We start from the raw sequence: 22,497 nt of genomic DNA, 5'->3' as shown, positions 1-22,497 counted from the left end.
ACGGTCAATCCACTGATGGATGAAGCCCTTGCTAAACAAGCCACCATCTCGTGATCCTGCGATGTGTAATAATTGATATTCTGCTCAAGAGTTGATTTAATCGCTCCGTCTCTTCAGTGGACATTCTCTCGGATACATTCCTCTCGTTCGCCAGCCTCCGCTGGGTCATTATTCTTGACCATCAGCCATCATCGATTCAAGCGATGCGTCCCACCCAAGCCCACATACGTTTCTTTAAAGTCAATAGAAGTTCTTAAATTGTATATATAATGTGCATTCCATTAGAAAATCCTATTATCCATGCCCAGCCGCAAAAAAATACTGATATCCATTCAGTTATTCCATGGATCGATGCGAATGATGAATTTGCCTGCCACTTCCGGGTCACTCATGATATTTTGGAAGGGGGGAAAACATGAATCCATCGGTGTACCGAGTTTTTCGCAGATTAGGGCCATGGAAAATCTGAGACGTGCATAGGCACCCACGAACAATTGGAGTTTCACTCCCGATGACTACAGTATTCATGAAGCCAAGTCAGATGTTAACTTTTGGAATGACTGGATACGTATCCCAGTAAGCATGCAACTTTGACCCAACGTTGGTCTAATGCTCAACCAACATTTGCCCAATGTCAAACAAACGTTGGCTCAACGACTGCATGTTTCCTAGAATCTTGTAAACTCAGGACATTACAATGCACATTGTACTACTTAAAGTGTCTATAAAAAGAGGACTTTAAGCCGAAACGGGCCCTCGCCTGATCATCTTATCTATCATTTGTAGCCATATTCTATCCACTGCTGGATTGAAGTCTACTATCACCATAACGATACGTATAATGGCATTGTCTGTCAACAATGTTAAACCCAAATGCCTGCGGGTGTTCTTTAAAATGTTTTGCAGCATAAAGCGCGTAGAGTACTGCATTATGAATTACATAAAGATGCACTTCATCGTCCGTACGGCTGTGGTAGACGCAGAGCAACACCTACAATATCACATTCAGGTGGTGAAGCCCCAGAGTGCATCGCCGTAATGTCTCCTTCGTATTTGTGGATCAGCCAGTCGTTGAGCCAATGTTGTTACGGCCTGTTCTGGATGAACACAGTCGCACACTCCTGGAGAGTTGGTTTTATTTTCCCATTTGGGCATCTGTTATGGTTTTTGCAGATGCGGTTTAAGGTGGACCATGAGCTTCGTGAAAGATCAAAGATGCACTCATGTCCTGCAATACATTCTTTCAGTCTTATGGTGGCTACGAATGTTGGGTTCATGGGTCACGCTTTTTTTAAGTTGCGGTGTGTTTTTTGGGTGGAATGTTTCATCTGTATAATCCCACGGTCAACAATACATTTGGTTGTGGAAATTACAACTTAACCCATTGTTTTTATCGTCAGCTGCTATTTATCCACTGCTGGATGGTTGCCCCACACCCGCCTTTGCCAGTCTATACATCCACCGCAATTGGTAACATTCCTATCAACCCATACTACGGATTACCCGTATTCTTGTACAGGGAAATTGAGTTTTCAGGTCCATACGGCGTACAGCCGTTTCCATACGGGTAGAAATATAAAAAAAATATATCTATTTGCGTTTCTCCCTCGTGATGGGACTTTGTAGGGTGAACGTTGAGATTTATAAGGGGCACGGGGTGACCAATAAGGTCTGAATTGGTCTGTAATAAGGTAGGGCACTAATAAGGGGTTGACAGGAATGTTTTAAAATATGGTGACGTCGCGGGCGATTTATATGCTAGAGGACCAATACCCGAAACGTCGCCTTATATATTTCATGGTATAGTTGCTGGCGTTTTTATGCGGTAAAATATTAAGGTGAATATTTCTATCCACAAATATGGTGTCTTGGTTGTGCAATGTCATTTATTTTTTGCGGGCACGTAATTTTAGAATAATGGAGAGTTTAGACGGCGAAGTGACGGCTGGATATTTAATATAATTACTGTACAGCATTGCCGAGGGAGGGGGCGTTGTATAAGAGGTGCAATTATAATATGCAATCTATTTGTAAGGCGCTTGTGTGAACGGTGACTTTCATATCGTGGGAATTTGTGATTTTATTTCGCGAGAATCTCGGCAGTGGCGCCTTCAGATCCCTGCAAAATGGCGGCCTCACCCATTCACAACCCCCGCGCACTGGCGGCGAGATCGCGCCTCGCGGTGGCCGCAAAAGCCACGGGCCGCCGTCACTCGTGGCTCTCGGCGTGTGCCATTTAATGCGCAAATGTTGCGCCGCGTTGTTCTGCATCGCTCGGAGCGGATATTTTTTTTTGTCGCACAGAAGCGCAAATCCGAGGTCGCCTTTTTCACGGCTTCTCAATTTGGCGGGAAAATGCGCAAACGATGTGGAAGGGGTCCTACTTCGGGGGCTTACGGCACCAAAAAAAATAGTCGGCCCGTGTTCTGCGCTTTTAAATACGCGATCAAATAAAAAAAAATGGCCTGCCGCGCCTCCGAAACGTCGGCAATTTATTTCGCATGCCCAACGCGTTCAGATTCGCGTCTCTCCGCCAACGCGACGCGGTAACAATTTAATCGCTTTTCTGCGCAGGCGGCAACGGACACCCCCCCCCTCCAGGTCCCCCTCCCTCCCCCCAAGACCCCCCCAAGCCCCCCTCCTCCCCACCTCACTACCCCCCCCGAGCCCCCCTCCTCCCCCCCCCGAGCCCCCCCCAAATCCCCCCTCCCCAATTCCCCCCCCAATCCCCCCTCCCCAAATCCCCCTCCCCCCAAGCCCCCCCCCCAATTCCCCCCCCCAATTCCCCCTCCCCTCCCTCCTCCTCTCCCGAGCCCCCCCCGGCGCGCCCCCCCTGCCCCCCCCCCCCACGCTCGCCCCCCCCCCGCGCGCCCCCCCCGATTCCCACTCCTCCTCCCCCCCTCCACCCCCCCGCCACCCCCCCCGCCACCCCCCCCCTCCCCCCCCCTCCACCCCCCCCCCTACACCCCCCCCTCCCCCCCCTCCACCCCCCCTCCCCCCCCTCCACCCCTCCACCCCCCCCTCCCCCCCTCCACCCCCCCTCCACGCCCTCTCCCCCCTCCACCCCCCCTCCACGTCCCCTCCACCCCCCTCCACCCCCCCTCCACCCCCCTCCACCCCCCCTCCTCCCCCCCTCCTCCCCCCTCCACCCCTCCACACCCCCTCCACCCCCCCCTCCCCCCCTCCACCGCCCCCTCCCCCCCTCCACCGCCCCCTCCCCCCCTCCACCGCCCCCTCCCCCCCTCCACCGCCCCCTCCCCCCCTCCACCCCCCCCTCCCCCCCTCCACCCCCCCCTCCCCCCCTCCACCCCCCCTCCCCCCCTCCACCCCCCCTCCATCCCCCTCCACTCCCCCTCCCCCCCTCAAAACCCCCTCCTCCCCCCCCCCAACGAAGCCGGGCGCCTTTTTTGAAAATCGTAGCGCCGATACGCGCGCGCGTGCGTGCGGGCGGGGCCGCTCCCGCGCCTCCCATTGGCGCCTGAGTCGCCGGCGTCCTCTGCCGATGGGGGCGGCCCGCGGAGCCCCCGAGCGCAAGCGCGCTGGGAAATACAATCGCGTTTGGCGTCGCGCGTTGGTCGGCGCCGCCATTTTGCTCGGCCGTCTCTTAAGGGGCTCCCGCGTTAAAGACTCCTCTCCTCCTCCGCCTCTCTTCCCTTAGCACCGGCGCGCCGTCTTTGTCTCGCCGCCCTCGGCCTCATCACTCAAGCTCATTTCTCCCCCCCCTCGCCGCTTCTTTATAATTGTGTTAAACGTCCAGCGGCGTCTTCGAGTTTGTCGCTCGCTCGCTCGGTTTTTTCGGCGCGGCCTTGGGGGTTGTGCAGATCGGCAACTCGCTGGCTGCTCGCGGTTCTTGAGTGTGCAGGGTTTGTAGAACGCCAGCTGTGAAAGACGCGAATGGTAATTCCGTCGTGTAGAAATTAAAAGCGCAATTTTATTTTGTAACATTTAAAACTGCAGGCGTCAGTCAGCGCTGCGGTATAAAGTAGTTAAGGAGGCGAACGCGGCGCCGTAAGCCTTTACAAGTTCGTCGAGGTGGAGGAGCTGAAGGAGGTGGAGGCGGCGGCGGCTGCAGCAGCAGCAGCCATGTCTGTGCACCGCTACTTCGACCCCGAGGATCATGACCTGGACAAGAGTTTCCGACTGACCAAGTTCTCCGAGCTCAAGGGATGAGGGTGCAAGGTCCCTCAGGAGACATTGCTCAAACTCCTGGAGGGACTGGAGCAGGACGGGCCGTACCAGGACGAACACCAACAGTTCATGGGGGCCGTCATGCCTCGTCTTGGTAAAATGAGCCGCTCGTGGTTGAGAAGTCAATCACCCATCACGTTCATCATTCACCTGGCGTTAGCAATGATGCACAGACGTGCCCTCGGCAGGCATATCGCCGCGATCACAATCATCAACAACATCGGGCAACGCTATCACTAACCAGTCGTTGCTATATCACCTGGCACCATGATTGCTATTACGTTTTTTAAAATCTTTAATTGTGGAATGCGTTGATGTCTGCCGGTCGAGTCGCCCTTGGAACCAAGAGGTTCTTAGCAATGGGCTTTAGTCGGGAAATACACTTCTGATCTCTTGGCCATTCATAATCACTAGCCACACCTCACTGGCCCTGAAACCAGAGGTTATCACATGTTTTACTTTGAGGCTCAAGCTTCCATTGAAATATAACTATAAATAACCTGATAGGGCTCGTTCCGGGTGATGTACAGTATGTATTACAGACACGCACAAACCGGCGGACAGCACATGCACACCACTTTTGCTAAGCAGGTTTGAATTTGGATAATGCTTGGATGTGCCTTACCTGGTATACCTTTTTTAAATGTTTCATTTAGTATGGGCGATCACCCTGTATAACAGGTGTTGAGGGCAGCGAGCCAAAAATGTGGGCATTGCAGAAAAATCAATCAATTGCACTTATTGTGTGGCCAAGTCCATGGTCCGGGGTTGGTGAATTATGGCCAAATAAATTCCACAAGCGCACGGCGTGGGAGGCCATCATCCAGCGGTAGACGAATTAAGAGGGCTGTACATGTAAATACGTATTACCAGAAACCACCACCAGTCGCGAAAATCGCCACCGTGCACCATCATCACTATTAGGTGTTTTTCACTAGAATATATTACAGTACTACCAATCGCAAGGCACAGTCGTCGCCAATTTATCGCGCCAAGAACCGTCAACCACGTGGCTGGCGCTTTCCACCGCTTGCACGCGCATCCTTAAATCACTTTCCTTCGCTAGTTTTGATGGGTTTTACACGTGTTGTGTGCGAGTATCCGCTGGCTTCTGGTAGACGCTGCAGCCAACTAATCGATATTGATTATGCAGGGGATATATATGTGCGCCTTGCTTTGCATCTTGCGTCGTGGCTTCAGGGATAATACTGTAATTGGCCGTGTGTGTTCGTTGTCGTGTGGTGGGAGACCACGTGCGTGGCCGTTTTGTATCGTCATTGTGCGATGCTACTGTACTCGGAAGGGCGGCTGAGACCTCCCTGTAGTTCATGTGTGCGCATGCAATTGAATTTAATTATAACTGTAGGCTTTTGAGTGTAGTTTCGATGGTGCCTTCGTGAACTGCTGGGTGTGTATACAATAAATCCTTGAAAAAAAATAAAAGGGGTCACCAGGTAAAAAAAAACCCATTGATCCTAAATATCTTAGGTAGCCATACCTAGATGCATACATTTGGGGGTACACATATACTCTATGAGCGGTTCACACGCACTCGTCCCCGCCTGTTATCAAGTCACCCGGGATAAAGCAAGTTGAACTATGATGCCACGAGAATGATACCCACCGTGCACACACACAGGTCACCACACTGCTTTGCCTGCTACGTGGTAGTGGGCTTTATAGGGCAATGGGGCATCCATTGTTTTCGCTGTACATTAGTACGGTGTATATAATAATTTACATTTATCAGTAAGGCACCTTCCACTAATATGCTTCTCGACTTCATGAACACACTGATTGAATTATGGTTAAATTAGACCCCTCCCCACGATCCTCATCTTGCAGTCGTTCGACAAAATGGACTGTCCACATTGCGTCTGTTTTTGAGTGAACTCTCCCACTGTCTGTTGCAAGTGATGTGTGTGCTTTTCTATTGTGTATGGTACAGTGTTTCAATGTCCACGAGCTCTATAGTATTTTGTTAAGGCCCGGACACGGTTTGGTGTACGTCGGTTTACTCTGTGTTGTGTGTGCTGCGGTATATTGTATGTTCAGTATACTGTACTGTTATTTATACCTTGGTGAATGTGTTCTGGGGATGGAATGGTGGCGCCTTGGATAACACTGTAAACTGAGTCTAATACCCGGCCACGGCTAATATCAGTGGCAATTGATACTAATCCTATGACCTTTTTTCTTGGAGTGGATTGAAAAGGTCTGTTTTAGATGTATGTGTTCTGGTATGTTAAATTGTCTATCCCCAGTCTACTGTATTGTGTTTTGTATACATTTGCTGTGCTGTGTGCGCCGCGTGTGTGTGCTGGTTTATTGTATCTGGTTTATTACTGTGAAATATGCGTGCGAGCACATTATGTCTTGTCACCGTGTGATGGTCAAACATTTTACGAAACGGGGCCCATGGACTTCGTAACCTAATTCCAGCTTTATCAGCGCGTGGTGTGTGTGCGCGGAGTGTGTAACCTCGTGCGTTAGTGCTAGGGCGGGCGCTTTAAGAGGGCCTTTGCTGCGTGTGGGAGCTGCCAGAGCTGATGATGCATTGCAGATGCGGGCGCTATTGCTCTGGTGCTGCTCTGTGAGAGGCCCCTACATCTCAAAAGAACAAATGCTCCCAGGGCAAATAGCTTATTCCCCTAAGGCGCGCTTTAGCAAACAACATTACCCATTTACTGCGTAGAAGTCGCAATAAATTCGCCCAAGCGCATTGCAAAAAACGATTCGGCTATTAGTCGTACAGTTCTCGCACGAAGGATATCTGCCAGCAGCCCCTTGGTAGCATATACAGACCGCATCTTGAAGAGGACGTTAAAGATGTATGTTCATTAACATGAAAGGCTATATAATACTGGCCCTTGAGAGCGTAGCTTGTACAGTCCTTTTTCAATTCAGTGCTGGATAATGGCCTACCCACATCATGAGGGTTTGTTGGAAGTTATTTGACCATATTTCACCATGCTGGTCAGTCAATTTCGGTGATGGCAAGGAGTAAGGGAGTGCTACAACAATGCATTTTGCTCTTCAGCCGTGCTGACCACCACGTAGTAAAGCCTGCAGTCTGCTATGACAACCTAGTGTGCAAGGTGGTGATGGTCATCGATGGTAGCAATATCTAAGCTCGACAATGCTTAGCTTGTTGGATATGACCAGATCACGCACATTTTGTCTGTGCTCTAAGGCTTTTGTAATATATATGAAAATATAATTATTCTGGTTGATTTGGTTATATTCAGCTCGTATCAACACAATGAGTTCCATATAAACAAGTGAATATCCTGACTTTTAAAACGCTATCAGTGCAGTTTTAATAATTGTTTACCTTTAAATCAAACTGTCAATTTACCAATGACTCAGCATTGCGCAAATGTGGGATAAACCAGTAGGACTACTGATCTAAAAATAGTAAGACCTGTTGCTGAACTGAGAGATGGCAATGACTTGGGGGAAGCCTTCAGCCAGGCCTGAATTGATCATGGCTGATCAGGAACTATTGACCTTTTTACCAACCACTTCACAAAAATTGTGCTTTTCTGATTTTCAAATCACGTCCTTTACCCACCATACTTTTGCACTCGTCAAAGGAGCGAATACCTCTAGCTCGCTGTAGCCAAGTCCACCATTTAATGTTTCACTTGTTCATCTTGGTTAGTCAGCTGTGCATGTGAGTGAATGGTTTTCTTCACAAGAGTGGATTTGGTGGCCGTAGTTACATCGCACTTATATTCCTGTCGTGTATGTGTGTATGGACAGGAATCGGCATGGATGCGTGTGTGATTCCATTGAGGCATGGCGGCCTCTCGCTCGTCCAGACGACGGACTTCTTCTACCCACTTGTGGACGACCCCTACATGATGGTATGACCCTCACCCCAAGCACGGTTATATTAACGGACAGTGTGTAATTATAGCGCTGGCGTAACGCTAATCGATCTTTCTCGCATTGCCCCTGGGGATTATTTTGGCCCCCTGAAAGAACAGCACCTAACCTAAGAAAGCATTCAGTGGGGAGCTTTTAGTAATTGAGCAGTCTTGGTCGCTTATCCAGTTCCGTCTTAAACATTGCCACGCGATTGTGTTATCATTAAAAGGCATTATTGCGGGGCAAGGTTCACCCCTTGATGTCACGATTGCATGCGCTGATCTGAGCCATCTAATTTCTCTCTTCTTTTCATATGCAAATGTATTTCCATTTATGAGATGAGAACCAATGTTTAGTGCATATGTTGAATGGTTAAGGATTGATGTGTTATATGATATTTTTTTCTTAAATAAGGAAGCATAGTGGCCAAGTAATGATTTATGAAAATATATTGTCACATGCACTACACTTGCACCTAATGGTACGTGTAAAGTAATTGAAAAAGTTAGCACATTATGTGCAATGTTACCATTAGGTTAATGGAACGAACAAGACGGGACAAAACGTGAGATGTAATACAAAAAAAAAAACTTTGAATTGAATCATCAACCAGAATCGTTATAATCACAGGAATGAGAGTTGGTAACAGCAAGATAAACACATGGATCTGAGAACGTATGCATGTTTACTATTAAGCAAAACAAGTGGACTTGGGCAAGACATTGCCAGAGGGGTGATGACCAGTAGTCAATGCTAACGATAGAGTGGCAACCAAAGAAGGGAGCATGGAGCAACGAAATCAGTTTGTATGTAGATGCGAAGATGGATTGTTATATCCTAGGACCATGAGGAATGGCAACAGCTTGGAAAGGTCATCATCCAGCATGGATTGATCATAGCTGAGGATGATTGTGCACAGTGATGTCGTCTGCATATGTATGTTAAATCATAGATTTGGAGCACTGCTTGCTCGTGATTTAATCAAGTAGTGGCAGAAAACTCATGAACATCATGTGTGTACGTGTGTTTGTGGTAGGGGAAGATCGCTTGCGCTAACGTGCTGAGTGACCTGTACGCCATGGGGGTGACGGAGTGTGACAACATGCTCATGCTGCTCGCCATCAGCCAGAAGTTATCAGAGAAGGTTTGTCCATCCGTTACATATTTTTCACATAGATTCAAGAAAACTCATGTAACAGACGCACTGGCAGGAATCTGCCAAATGGAAGTGGATGCACAGGGGCTCTGTGGCATAAGTGCAGACTTATTAAACAGGCTTCAAAGCTAAATAGTAATTGTAAATTCTGGGCAAGGCTGCAGTTAGATTTTGAGTTTCACGTACAAGCAAGACAGTGTTTTTTTATTGTGTTTAAGTCACCCTTATTCATAACTTGCGGATCTTGCTAAATTTTTTAATACAAAAATATTCTCAATCTTTAACGTAATTTTCTGCATCTACTTGCAAGCAGTGATTTGCAATAAGCGGATAAAACCCAACGGTAATGTGAAATGTTCATTATCATCATTCAGTGCCAGCGTTGCCCAAGGCCGGTGGCGTTAGGGCAGTCATTCCCCTTCAAAGATTGCTGTTGCATTGCGATGTTCATGTGTCAGGAGCGAGACAAAGTGATACCGCTCATGATTCGGGGGTTCAAAGACGCAGCGGAGGAGGCGGGAACCACGGTGACAGGAGGGCAGACAGTGGTCAACCCCTGGATCGTCATCGGGGGCGTCGCCACCACCGTGTGTCAACCCAACGAGTTCATCATGTGAGCCACCAGCCCTGCGTGCGTGTTCGTTATTAGTTGTTTGTGCCAATGGGTGTTGGCTTAAAAGACAATGAGGAATTGATGGAATTGATCTGAGCCTCGGATACTTCTTGCTTCTATTGCTGTTATTGCTTTCGTTAGACATGAAGTGTGCACAGCTTGTTTAAATTCCTCGGGCACGGCCGTTTTCTGTTTCGCTTCATCAACTTTGTAGTTATTCCTTGCGAAGGCTGTTGTAGGTATCACTGCAAAGAAATTTACCTATTCTAATTGATCAACATCTGCACCATATTCGCATCGGGCAGAATGCTGTAGTTTTAAGTACAAAAGATCAATCTGCTTTTGCATCGTGTCATTTGATTTTGTCTGCTGATTAAAATTATAATGTTGTCTTGTGCTTGTATGTGGGTGTGCTCAAGGCCCGATAACGCGGTGCCAGGGGATGTGCTCGTGCTGACAAAACCGCTGGGAACCCAGGTGGCCGTCAATGCACATCAGTGGCTTGACATGGTAAGTGATGGAAGGCAGCGCTCAAGGGACAGCCTGAGTAACTGGTTGCCAAGTGCTGACCCCTCCTGAATGCTTCATGCTTTTAATGTTATAAGTGGTGTGGTGCCTTGCTGTCAATCATAATGGGGAGTTTCCTGGCTTTAATGTAGAAAATCATCTCGGTTGGGAGGGGGGATGGACAAAACAGGCTTGAATCTCCAATAAGTGAAGATTCAAAGCCTGTGAGTTGGTATAAATTTAGCATTCATCATTATTAAACCACTTTTGGATGATGGCCTCATTCATTGCTATATATTCCACAGTCTTGCCATGTAATAATCAACCTAGCACTTGCTGTTTCTTCACTCGGGTGTGTTTCCTCCCTTTGCTGTCACATTGTTGGACTCGCCCACCGGCCACCATCCCTTCTAGGGACATTTCCTACCCAATCCGCGTTGTGTATTTAACCTGTATATGTTCTATAATCTTACATTAATATCTGGTGCACTGATAAGCATCAGCACTGGGGAGACAAAGGCAGATGATTATATTTCTAGCCACACTTCCCCCACATGTGCCTTGTTGCCCTTAATATGTATTTGCTAAATTACTTGACCCAATAGACTAGTAAAGGCAACATGGAGGATCTTTTTCTTTCTGTGTGCACAGCCTGAGAAGTGGAATAAAATCAAGCTGGTGGTTACACAAGAGGATGTGGAGCTGGCTTACCAGGAGGCTATGTTCAACATGGCACGCCTCAACCGCACAGGTCAGTAGGAAAAATGCTGCATCTGCCTATGACAAGATTTATGGGTGTGTCTGCTGTGATGCATGAACAATCTGCACTTGTTATTATTTAATGTTTGTATTATGTGCACAAGCAGGGCCATAGTTTTCATTTTTACGTCACAAACTTGTTGGCTTGATCATCTTTTAGAGAAATAAATATAACTGGGCGTGGTGGCCCATGCCTGTAATACAGAGGCAAGGATTTGTTCAACTGTAATTTGAGCTACAGTGTGGCTAAGAGCTGGTAGTACAGCAAATTTGTTTGTGAAATGAACTCTGGGATCTTTTAAGTGTTAAACGTGGGTTTTCTCGAAATATTACAGTTGCCTCCCACATTCTTAAACGCTCGCCACGGTGGCGACATTTTAGCTTCCTCACCTGATATGCAGGAGGTTGTGGGTTAAATCTCGACCCTGAAGCCTGTATATTTGGAGTTTTGCGTGTTCTCCCCGTGGTCGCATGGATTGTTCTCCGGGTCCTCCGGTTTTTCCCTATACATTTAGAATCAACATGCGTTTAGAGTATTTGGCTGCTATGAATTTGCACGTGATGAGCAACTTCGTTGAATTATCATTTGAAGCCGGATCACTTCTGAAAAATATCTATAAAGCTCAGTGGGCCTTACCTGGTAAAAAAAATGTAAACCTTTTGTTTTGGTTAGAATTGGTCAAATGTCTCAAAGCAGGGACCCTCCTAATAAATGGCTTGGGTTTTATTAGCTTTTCTTGATAAAGAATGATGTTATTGCACTTTTAAGCTGGGATTGTGTATCACACACCGATCATTGTACCCTGTTGTGTTTATACTAACACATTGTTGTATTTAGACGAAACACAATTTGTTGTGTAACAACAGTGCCGTTGATTGTCAAGTTAAAATTATTAGACAACTTGAGGCAGGCTTATGTTGAGTAAAATGTAGGTGAAGAACTTTTAGGTCATCTTTATTCATACTGGTAGTAGAGAAAAGCCTAACACTTAAAATTATATGATTCCAAAGTATGGCTCCAAAGTAATCGTCACATGATATCACAGTAATCATTGGCATTGTGAATATTTTTCGATTGCAAAAAATGATATTGCAGTAATATTGGTAAAAAGTAAACCCGTAAAAACAAAGTTTTTCACTATAAATCCTTTATATGCGTGGCGGCTAGAGTCCTCTCGTCCTCTGGCTTGAGATGGCTGCCACTTATGGGTCAGATGATTGTCTGCCACCATTAAGCAATTGGTAATTAAATATTTAATTTGTTTTCCCTAAACAGTGTAAAATTTTGGAATTTTTTTTTCACGAAAATTAATCGTCACACACAACGAGTCTGTGTGGAAAATGTCAGCTTGTTTGGATCACGGGAAGTGGGATAAAAAACGAGCGAAAGATTTGCACGGTCCTAAGCAAGCAAGCGAACTTAATATAAAGAATTTAAAAATATATTCGCCTGTGGAAGACGCGGGGGTTGATCCCGCGACCTTTGGCATGGGAAGCGAGGGCGCTACCAACTGCGCTACTCCGCCACGGCCTGTGGAGGGGTTACGCTCTGGGCTCTTACACTGTGACGTTCAGCCAAAGCCATGAATGAGTTCTATTTGAATATATGTAAAATAAAAAAATTTTGCCTAAAAAGTGTAAAATTTTGGGAATTTTTTTTCACGAACATGAATTGTCTCGCACAACGAGTCTGTGTGGAAAATGTCAGCTCGATTGGATCACGGGAAGTAGGGTAAAAAACGACCGAAAGATTTGCACGGTCGTAAGCAAGCAAGCACGCAAGCAAGCACGCAAGCAAGCAAGCGAACTTAATATAAAGGATTTAAAAATGGTGGTGCCATGGTAACACATGTGCCTGATAACATGTGTATGTTGAACTTCTTTGGCACCGTACATAGCCATCTGTGCTAAGAAGGAGGGTCTGGGTTCAATTCCCGACTAGGATGCCTTTCTGTGTATTCTGGTTCTCTGCTTTTTTCCCATTGCTCAAAAAACATAGGATGTAACATCATATTGCTGCATAATTACGTGCACATTACTCAACTGGCATTACACATAGCAACATTGCCTACTTCCTGTAAAATGTTGGCAGTACTCCTGAAAAAGAGTGGTACTTATTGAGGCTTTCCTGGCTAAACAAGCGTAATCATAAATTAATAATGCGCTGATGCCATCTCCAACTCCCACAGCTGCTGGACTGATGCACACGTTCAACGCACATGCGGCAACGGACATCACGGGCTTCGGCATCCTCGGTCACGCGCAGAACCTGGCCAAGCAGCAGCGCAACGAGGTGTCCTTTGTCATCCACAACCTCCCCGTCATCGCCAAGATGGCCGCCATCAGCAAGGCCTGTGGAAATCTCTTCGGCCTCCTACAGGGCACATCTGCCGAGACGTCAGGTAAGTGTCTAGACAGAGCGCGCACCCAGATGCTGATATTTTTGTACGTGTTTTTTTCTCTCCTTTACATTTTTGGTTTTTGGTCAGTCGTGATCATCGGCAACCTGAACTTTAAACTCGGATCTCACCGGTTCAATTCGATCTCCCAGCATGGTAGTTGAACCCATGCACAAGTTTCTTACATTTTAACTACTTCTGACCACCCAGCAGCATAAATGTGTACATCACAGTTGATCGGCAGGTCACTTTTTTGTGAGATGTCTGGACAGTGTGACAGAGTAGGCTACATGCGCTCTATCAGGTTTTCTCGCATTTCCTCTGGTAGAAATCTTTCCATCAGCCGCGGCGTGCGAAAGCAATTGCAGGGCTACACATTTTACTTCTCATTTGGTGTAAAATGGTTCATACACTGCTATGAACCCGGAGACCTGCATTCCAATCCCAGCCATTGGTAACATCACTGAAGAGTGATATCTGAACTGATTGTGGGCCCCTCTTCACCAACCTTAGACATCTATCAAAAATATTTTTATATATTCTTTGGTTCTTTCGGTAAAGTCACGTAGAAAAAAAAAGTGACTAAAATAATAATAAACACTAATGTAGACTGTCGCCTGGTTCTTAATCTGAGTGAGTGTACTGGCAATCGATAATGTGGACTGTAGCCTGGTTATTAAGTTTGGTGAGTGTACTGGCAGTCTATAATGTAGGCTGTAGCCTGGTTCTTAACCTCGGTGAGCGTACTGGCAGTCTATAATGTAGACTACATTATAGACTGCCAGTACGCTCAGACTGGCAGTACGCTCACCGAGGTTAAGAACCAGGCTACAGTCTACATTATAGACTGCCAGTACGCTCACTCAGTTTATTAACCATTTCTACAGTCTACATTATAGACTGCCAGTACACTCACCAAACTTAATAACCAGGCTACAGTCCACATAGATTGCCAGTACACTCACTCCGATTAAGAACAAGCCTACAGTCATAATTGGTGTTTTTATTATTTTCATTTTATTATTTTTATTCACTTTTTTATTATTTTTCTATCTATATGACTTTACTGAAAGAACCTAAGAATAAGAATTCCTGTAGTCACGAAATTTTTAAGTCAAAATTTAAGAGCTTTATAGCTCATCGGATTCCTCCAATATAAATAAAATATTTGGAACCTTCACTCAACAGTGTGGTTAAGTATGGTCAACCATCCCTCATGACTAACAGCTCGAGGGAGGCCTTCCTTCAGTAGTGGATTGACAAACTACATATTTTGTTTGTGCTACTGGCATCATGTCATGAGATTAAATGTTTATTTTGAGCTCTCAGCTTTTGTGCATCATCCTATGTTGGAAAAAGACCCCTGAAGGTGGCATCACAGATGCCTTCTGAATTCACTTCAATAAGCTTCCTTATCCACACGAACAGCACATGATTTATATTCCGTGCGCAGGGTTGTCCCGTGAATGCCGATAAAACACATGTTTAATCCTTAAGTGAAGCACCTGATTTAATATGATTTTTGTGCACAGACAAGCAGGCTGAGTCCATCAGCTCTATGCAATTGAAAACTCGGTTTAATCATGTATGCGTTTGTATGTTTAAATAAACGCCAGCAGTTTGTAACTTTTCATGAATCAATGAAAAATGTGGTCCAGTGGTAGCTTTGAGTTTTTGCGGTCAATAAAATACTTCCAACAAGTATAGGCAATTTAGTCAACAAGTGTACAACACATCTTTTCAATTGTCAGCCCAAGACGATATAAACTACTGAAGATTAAATGAACTGCTTGAAAGAAAAGCACTTTGTAATCATCCTGAATACAACTGAGCATCCATAGGCCTTTTCGTAATTACTTTTTGCTTCACAAAGTGACTTAAGCAGTTATGAGCTATTGGGTAAAATGCCTATCCTTAAGCACAAGCCGTGATCATCTTTGGAGGTCCCCCTGACTGACAGTTGATCGAATTTTCAATTAATATAAAAAATATGTTGATAATTGTTCCTTTTTAGACTAAATGTTATTAATGTAGATTTGCTGTATATGGCTTGCTTTGACGTGGTAGCAACAATTTTGCTTGGATATTGGCTTAAAGTAAAACTAAATTTTTACGTCTGATGTGTAAAAATACATTTGGTTTTCAAACATTAGGTAAATGTAGCAATATAAAGGGAGACAATACTGAGAGGTGGTCTGAGTGTTCAGCAGAGACATGTAAGATGCAATAAGAAAGCCTTTGGAGATATTGGTCCAGGGCAGAAGCAGTAGAGGGAGACTGGGTGAGATGAAAGGATGTGGAGGGACTGGGTGTGACCACAAAGAAGGGTCATAGAATACAAAGTGCATCTATGGAAATAAAATGCGAGCTGCCGATCCCATGCAATAATGGAAATTTCCAGCTTAGAAGGAGATAAATAATGCACACATTTTATTTGGTTACATGCTGTGTCTACTTTAGATGCTGACATTGTTCGCTTCCTGTTTTATTGCTCGCCAGGTGGGCTGCTGATTTGCCTGCCACGCGAACAGGCCGCGCGGTTCTGTGCCGAAATCAAATCGCCAAAGTACGGCGAGGGTCACCAGGCGTGGATCATCGGCATCGTGGAGAAGGGTGGCCGCACAGCCCGCATAATCGACAAGCCCCGCATCATTGAGGTGGCGCCGCGTGGGGCTAGCCCCACCGGCGTGGCCTCTCCCGACACGCCCACCGGCCCCCCGCTCACATAGAGACGCGCGTACGCGGGGATGGGGTGGGGCACACCACCGCACACAGGCACCGCCAACTGACGCACAAGCACCACACGCACGCTCGGCCCTCCTGGGCACCACGGAGATGGTTTTTCGTGGCACAAGCGCGGGGCTGGGTGTCTTGCAGTGTCCCGGTTAACAAACACCAGCTACAGACCCCTGAACGGATGCGTCTTGCTCCGCATGCACTCACGATCGACCGTGCACGCCATCGCACACTGGGTGCACTCGACGCATCCCACTCTAGCCCGCAGCGCGCCTGGCGTTGTAGCCCGGTGCACGCATGCACGCACGCACATATACCTTCACCCCATGACTACCTTGCCGCCTCCCCGCGACGCTTGACAACAACCCCATTGCTGACAGTTCATTTCTCGGCGAAAAGCAAACACTAATGTTCTGCTAGGACAGCAGCATTCTGCCGATTTAAGAACGGAGCCTTTATGGCTGGGCGCAGACAGAAACCCCGTCATGTGATTTATCGGTGCACATCATCTACTTTTCAGAATTAAGAATGAATATTTTAGACGGCTACATCTCTGCCGCAGTTGAAAGCGATCTACCGAAAGATGTAATTGTCCATCAGTGTTGCAATTTGTCCCTTTTTAACGTCGAGCTGCAGTCTCAAATTGAGGATTAGCCTCGACTATGACCGCGAGAGGTCATGTTTTGCAAAATACTTCCATGGCTTCAGCGGCGGCTTGCTCATCAGACATTATTTTTGTAAGGCACATGCCCTTTAACTGTACCTTAAATTGCCTTGATTTTACATACGCAAACGTTAACGTTATGATCGATTGCATTGTCCTCGTACGCGTTTAGCTTCTTAACAATAGGGGCCACTAAGGCCACGGCGCGCTGGTGCCTGCCCCCTACCCAACCTGTGCGCCCGTGAGATTTGAGCAGCTCATGGGAGTGCGGTTGGAGGGAGCAGACTGAGAGTTGTCAAAATGTGAAAACCTATTTTCTTTTAGGTGTTTAACATTTTTACAAGCTCGTCACCACTCGCTGCCGATTGTCCGTTAGCCGGTTTCGCATCCGCCCCCTGAATTTGATGCTCTTCCCTCAAAAGGCGAAAGAGGGTTCTCTGAAGCCCGAGGGAGAGGCGGAAACCTGCCACAGGGGACGGGGGTGCATAACGGGGCTCGGACAATGGGGCCTTATGATTCCTTCATTGGTTGTTTGTGTTCTCCTTTAAAATATTTTTTTTTAAACACTGGCGTTCTGTCTCATTTATGAAATGATACATTGGCGTAGATGTTAACAAATAACGATACTGTAACAGTGACCTTGGTGATTGATTCGGAGACACCCTCCTTGTAGTACCGCATACCAACACCAATAAAGTGGAAACACACAACCATGGATTTCTTATACACGATGTGTTGGGTCTGTTCTTTGCTGTATTTGTGTCCAAAGTGGTAATTTTTGGGATTGGGGTACTATTGGAAAGGGGATATGGAGTGTATCAAATCTAAGACCTACATTACATTTAATGAACCACATTCAATCAGCATCAAATAGAGTAGTCCTCGGTTATGCCTTTTTGATGTTTGTTGGAACTAAGTGGGAAACTGGTCATATTTACTCTTGCCGAGGTCAGGTCTGCATGAGCATTACTGGTGTTTGTAAAATTTGCAGCATCTGGTGTGAATCCAACTGCAATAGTAGCAACATCACTTGATGTGATTACAATTACTCAGCTGTCTCACGTAAGCTACAGTGCAGGTGATGTGTCTCCTGAATAATATACAATGCAGGCGTTTCACTTCAAGAGTGAGATACGATCTGCGAAAATTTCTCGAGCGAAAACTCGTTAAACGATCATCGTTTTCTCATTTATTCCCCATGTTAAAAGCTCAGTCTCAACATTTTCCACTCTTGAACAACTTTTTTACATGACATACAAACCTTAATTTTTGTAATAAAACATCAAATCTTACACCCCACATGATGAATCACAGTGCTTGCAGGTGCCAAGCATGTTATTTGAAGGGTAGATGTTAGTGGAGGCAGCAGCGGTGCCCATGCAGGACCTCTGCTTCAAATATCACTCGCCACTGATGTTAGCCGTGGCTTCGAATCGAATCAGGGTTGCTGGGTTCATAGCCACGATGTGAGATGGAGCAAGACTTCCTGTCCTCGGCATCTGCAATTAATTAGCCCCCCACCCATTACAGTGCCACCATAAGGCCCCTTCCCCCACATGACACAGCACAGCTGGTTAACGGCTTCGGTCGTCGTGCACCCCCTGCCCTCACGTCAGGATGCACGTTGAATGATCCGTCTCCGCTCACTAAGCGAACATTTTGCTCGTTTTGGGAATAAACTTGTCTCCATTCAAATTGCTCGTTACAGCGAATTCTTGACTAAAGAACGTTCGTTAATCGAGACTAGCCTGGATTCAGCCAATCATGGCGCGTGGAACATCTCTCGAGATGTGTGCACCTCGTTGTAAATGAGCTAAAAACAAAGGGAAGTAACGTTCTATCATCTGGCTACGATCCATTGCTCCATTTTGGCTTCAAAGTTGAAGGCAGCAATCGGCCAAGATGTCACATTTAGGCCATCCAATCCCATCGTAATTGGGCTGATGTCTTTTTGAAGCATGCGTTATATATGTTGTGACCTTCAGCATATATGATGAGGAATGTCAAACTGCACACGTGTCGCCGACCGATCCATTTCATTTATTCTTACAGAAAAATCTTTGTTTATTGCGATTTATTCGAGGGAAAATATAATGTCCTTAATCCAGGAAAGCCTTGCTAAGTTTAAAGATTTTCAGGAGCGTCCTGCAAATGTGTTTTATCCAATTCCATTAACAAGCGTTGGGCATAAATAGCATGTGAAGATTTGCACGGGTTTATGAACCCGGCTGCTGTACTTCTATCGCTTAGTTACCTTGCAGGTCAATGGGTTTGGGAGTTTCACACGTCTGCATGATTGGCCATCGTCCCTTTGCCTCAAAAATGCTGGATCACAGGCGTGCGCTTTCACGCCTGGCTAGACAATGGACAACGATACATTACACAGTGGTATCTGATATAGTCGTAACGTGTGAATGGAGACATCCAAAGGGGAAATGTAACTGCCCTAACCCTGGTTTCTCCCACTTCAGTAAAAATGTCCTTGCTGTGGTTGTCACACCTGATCATGATTGCTTGTGTTGCAATCGAAACGTCGTGATTAATTTATTTCTATTTTTTATTTATTAATTTTCACCTACGTGACTTTACCGAAAGTCATGAAAACTTCAAATCTAGAAGGGAAATTCATAATTTTAACAATTTGTTGTAGTTTGCTGAATGAAAAATCTCATTGCTGATTATTTTTAATTGATATCGTTATCTTCGGTGGAGCGGTGGTGATGTTGTTTACTGTTTAAATCCATTCGGCAACATGACTTCGATTCCTGACCAACATCAGTAGCGAGTGATGCCAAGGTCTGGGAAGCTCTTCATCCGGGAGTGGATTGGAAAAGGCTGTCTGTACATGATGTTCCTTATTTGATCTAAATGGTCTTGTATTAGTAGTCTGGCAGAAGTTCTGGACGAGCGACTTCAATTACTGAAATTATTCTGCACTTGCACAGTTGCATACCTATACTTTTATTCAAGGCTGTAGCCATGGAGTCCGCATTGGGGGGGGGGGCAAATCTTCCAGGGGGTCTGGGGGTCCACCCCCCAAAAAAAAATATCTAAATTTGGAAACGAATTTCCTTCCTAAAATATAAAAAAATGCACTAACACATAGGATGGACTTTTTTTTAAATTATTTTTTATGTCTAATCGTGTATTGTATTACATTGCTCTGTTTTTTCTTTCATCTTTTCTTGTTTCATTGTATGTAATGGCAGAGATTAGGGATTAATAAAGTATAACCACAATCATATAAACAGAAATCTATTAGCAATATATATGGAAGGGGGGGCATTTTGAGCATATTTGAATATTGGGGGGGGGGGGTGTCCCCTCCAATATATATTATAATTAAGGCCTTGCTTTTATTGAACCAGACACGGGCCTACTGACGGCGTGTCAATTTCTCGGCGAGAACCCACAACGGATCGGATGTGGTGATGTCGGTCTCTGGGAAACTGTCGTGTTTTCCACTCCGGTGCAGCGAACGCCATCTGTTGAGCAACAATGCGACACGCAACAGTCGCTGCAACTTCTTCACACCGGCAGCCGTTCCGGCACGCTTTCCTAAACTATCGTTCCCCGTGTTCCACCACGCTACATCCTTCCGCATTTACCAATTTTAGTCTCCTTCAAATACAAATGAACTCGTTGCGCGCTGCACGCGGCCGATGAGCGTTAAACATGTCCCACGTGACGCACTAAGCAATTAACGCTGTATGCTTCACGTGGGACACGTGCACACACGCGCGATACAGACGTAATTGTAATTAGAGTCGGCCCCATTAACGCGGACAGCGTTAACTGCTGAGCGCGTCACGTGGGACGTTTAATAATCATCGGGCGCGTGCGCAGCGTCAAACGAGTTGATTTGAATGGGAGCAAATCGGTAAAGACGTTAGCGTGGTGAGTCGCGAGGACTGGAGTTTGGAAAACCCTGCGTCACGGTATCGGCTTTGGGGTGGTGAGGTCGCATAGCGAAATGTTTTTTGTTGTATCAAAGACGGAGGGAGAGCTGCCAACCAATGTGCGTGCGGTCATCGCGATGCCAAACATGATCTCACACGCGGTAAGGGTTATACACACGACCATTGCCGAGCATAACGTTGCTGTAATGAATGTTCTTAATTAGAGCCTAGGTCCAAATTGGGGCTACCCTTTGCTGACACGCGAACCTTGGAAATGTAAGGAAAAGGATTTTGCATTTATCTGGTGCTTAAATGCCCCAAGATCTCAAAGCACATTACGAAACATCTCATCTTAGTTATTTCAACGGCCAGCTGTAGTATGTCTTCATAGCCTGAGCTGTGTGTAATTATGTTGGGTAAGGGAAACCGTTAACATTCTTCTCATGAATTTATATGATCAAGATCACAACTCACTGGTAGCCAATTTAAAATTAATTATCAGGCCCTGCGGTGTATCGTGCAGCCTCAAACTCCCAATTACTTTACATCTTTGGCCTCGATCTTTGTGTGCTATGCAAGAAGGGCCATTGCCCCAAAACGTTGCCTGTTGTACACTCATTTTGAAGGCCACACTGTTAATTGACAAATGCGTTGAGTTAGTTTAGTTATTTGTGCTTGTGCACTAATGCCAGCGCAGTGCAGTATCACCAAATAATTAGTTCGCCTCTGACCAAATCGGCCGAAAAGCACCCCATTCACGTCAGATCTCGCAAGCTCAGCGGGGTTGACAGTAGAGGGCATTGCACACCATAGCGATTGCATGTTGACAACGTAAACAAGGTAACGTCCAAAACTATAAATATCACTCGCATTTTAAGTTTAACCCGTAGGCTTTCGTGACCAATATCATCCACAATCGTGCTCAGATTGCCAATGCTGTGGCTTGACTCTCCAACACACCGGTGTGCTGTACTCATGACGAATTGGCATGTTCTGTTTACGTGACAACCCTTACTAGTTGGTTGGCTGGGTCGGGTGGTGGCGGGTTTTAACGACACATTTATATATTTACGCGATCTAACCCAAAAAAAACCTCATCACTCGCATTGTTTTGAGCTGTTCAGTGATATCTTGAGTCAGCAGTGTACTATGCCCCCACGTCTATCCGTGCTCCCCGCCTTCACCAACCTGCACTGACTTTCATGAAGTATGTTCACATAAAAACAAAATTATACCAGGCAAAGTCCACTGAGCTATACAGCTCTTTTTCAGAAGCGATCTGGCCACAAATGATAGCTCTACGAAGTGGAATATCACGTGGAACTTTACAGCGGCCAAATACTCTAAATAAACGCGTGATGTTGATTTAAAATGTGGAGGGGAAAAACGGAGGACCCGGGGGGAAATCCACGCGACCACAAGGAGAACATGCAAACTCCAAATATCCAACAGGCGTCTGGGTTGGGATCGAACCCACGATCTCCTGCATACCAGGCGAGGTAGTTAACATAGCACTTCCGCAGTGTGGCGAGTAACCCGCATGGCATGGGGAGACCTCTATCCAGTGGTGGAATTGACAGAAGGGGGGTGCGCATGCATGCATACACAATTCTGTGATACCTGTACATTATTCACACGTTTATAGACGCTAGCGCCAAATAAAGAATTAACGACCTGGGGCGCTTTCAGCTGACGTGCTGCCC

At 46.1% G+C, this 22,497-nt stretch overlaps 1 protein-coding gene across 1 annotated transcript; it reads left to right on the top strand.

The window, feature by feature from the left end:
• Window positions 1-3,542: 3,542 nt before the first annotated feature.
• On the top strand, window positions 3,543-17,621 carry LOC144944369 (selenide, water dikinase 1-like). Its single transcript, XM_078872479.1, has 8 exons — window positions 3,543-4,282; window positions 7,954-8,057; window positions 9,098-9,205; window positions 9,676-9,830; window positions 10,250-10,340; window positions 10,989-11,088; window positions 13,286-13,498; window positions 15,995-17,621. The coding sequence occupies exons 1-8, from the start codon at window positions 4,084-4,086 to the stop codon at window positions 16,222-16,224; spliced, it is 1,200 nt and encodes a 399-aa protein (XP_078728605.1). The 5' UTR covers window positions 3,543-4,083; the 3' UTR covers window positions 16,225-17,621.
• Window positions 17,622-22,497: the final 4,876 nt, after the last annotated feature.

The sequence above is a fragment of the Lampetra fluviatilis genome, chromosome 34 (genome assembly GCF_964198595.1).
Source record: "Lampetra fluviatilis chromosome 34, kcLamFluv1.1, whole genome shotgun sequence".
In the NCBI taxonomy this organism is placed as follows: domain Eukaryota; kingdom Metazoa; phylum Chordata; class Hyperoartia; order Petromyzontiformes; family Petromyzontidae; genus Lampetra; species Lampetra fluviatilis.
Note: the sequence above shows the minus strand (reverse complement) of the source record. Positions and strands in the feature narration are given on the sequence as shown.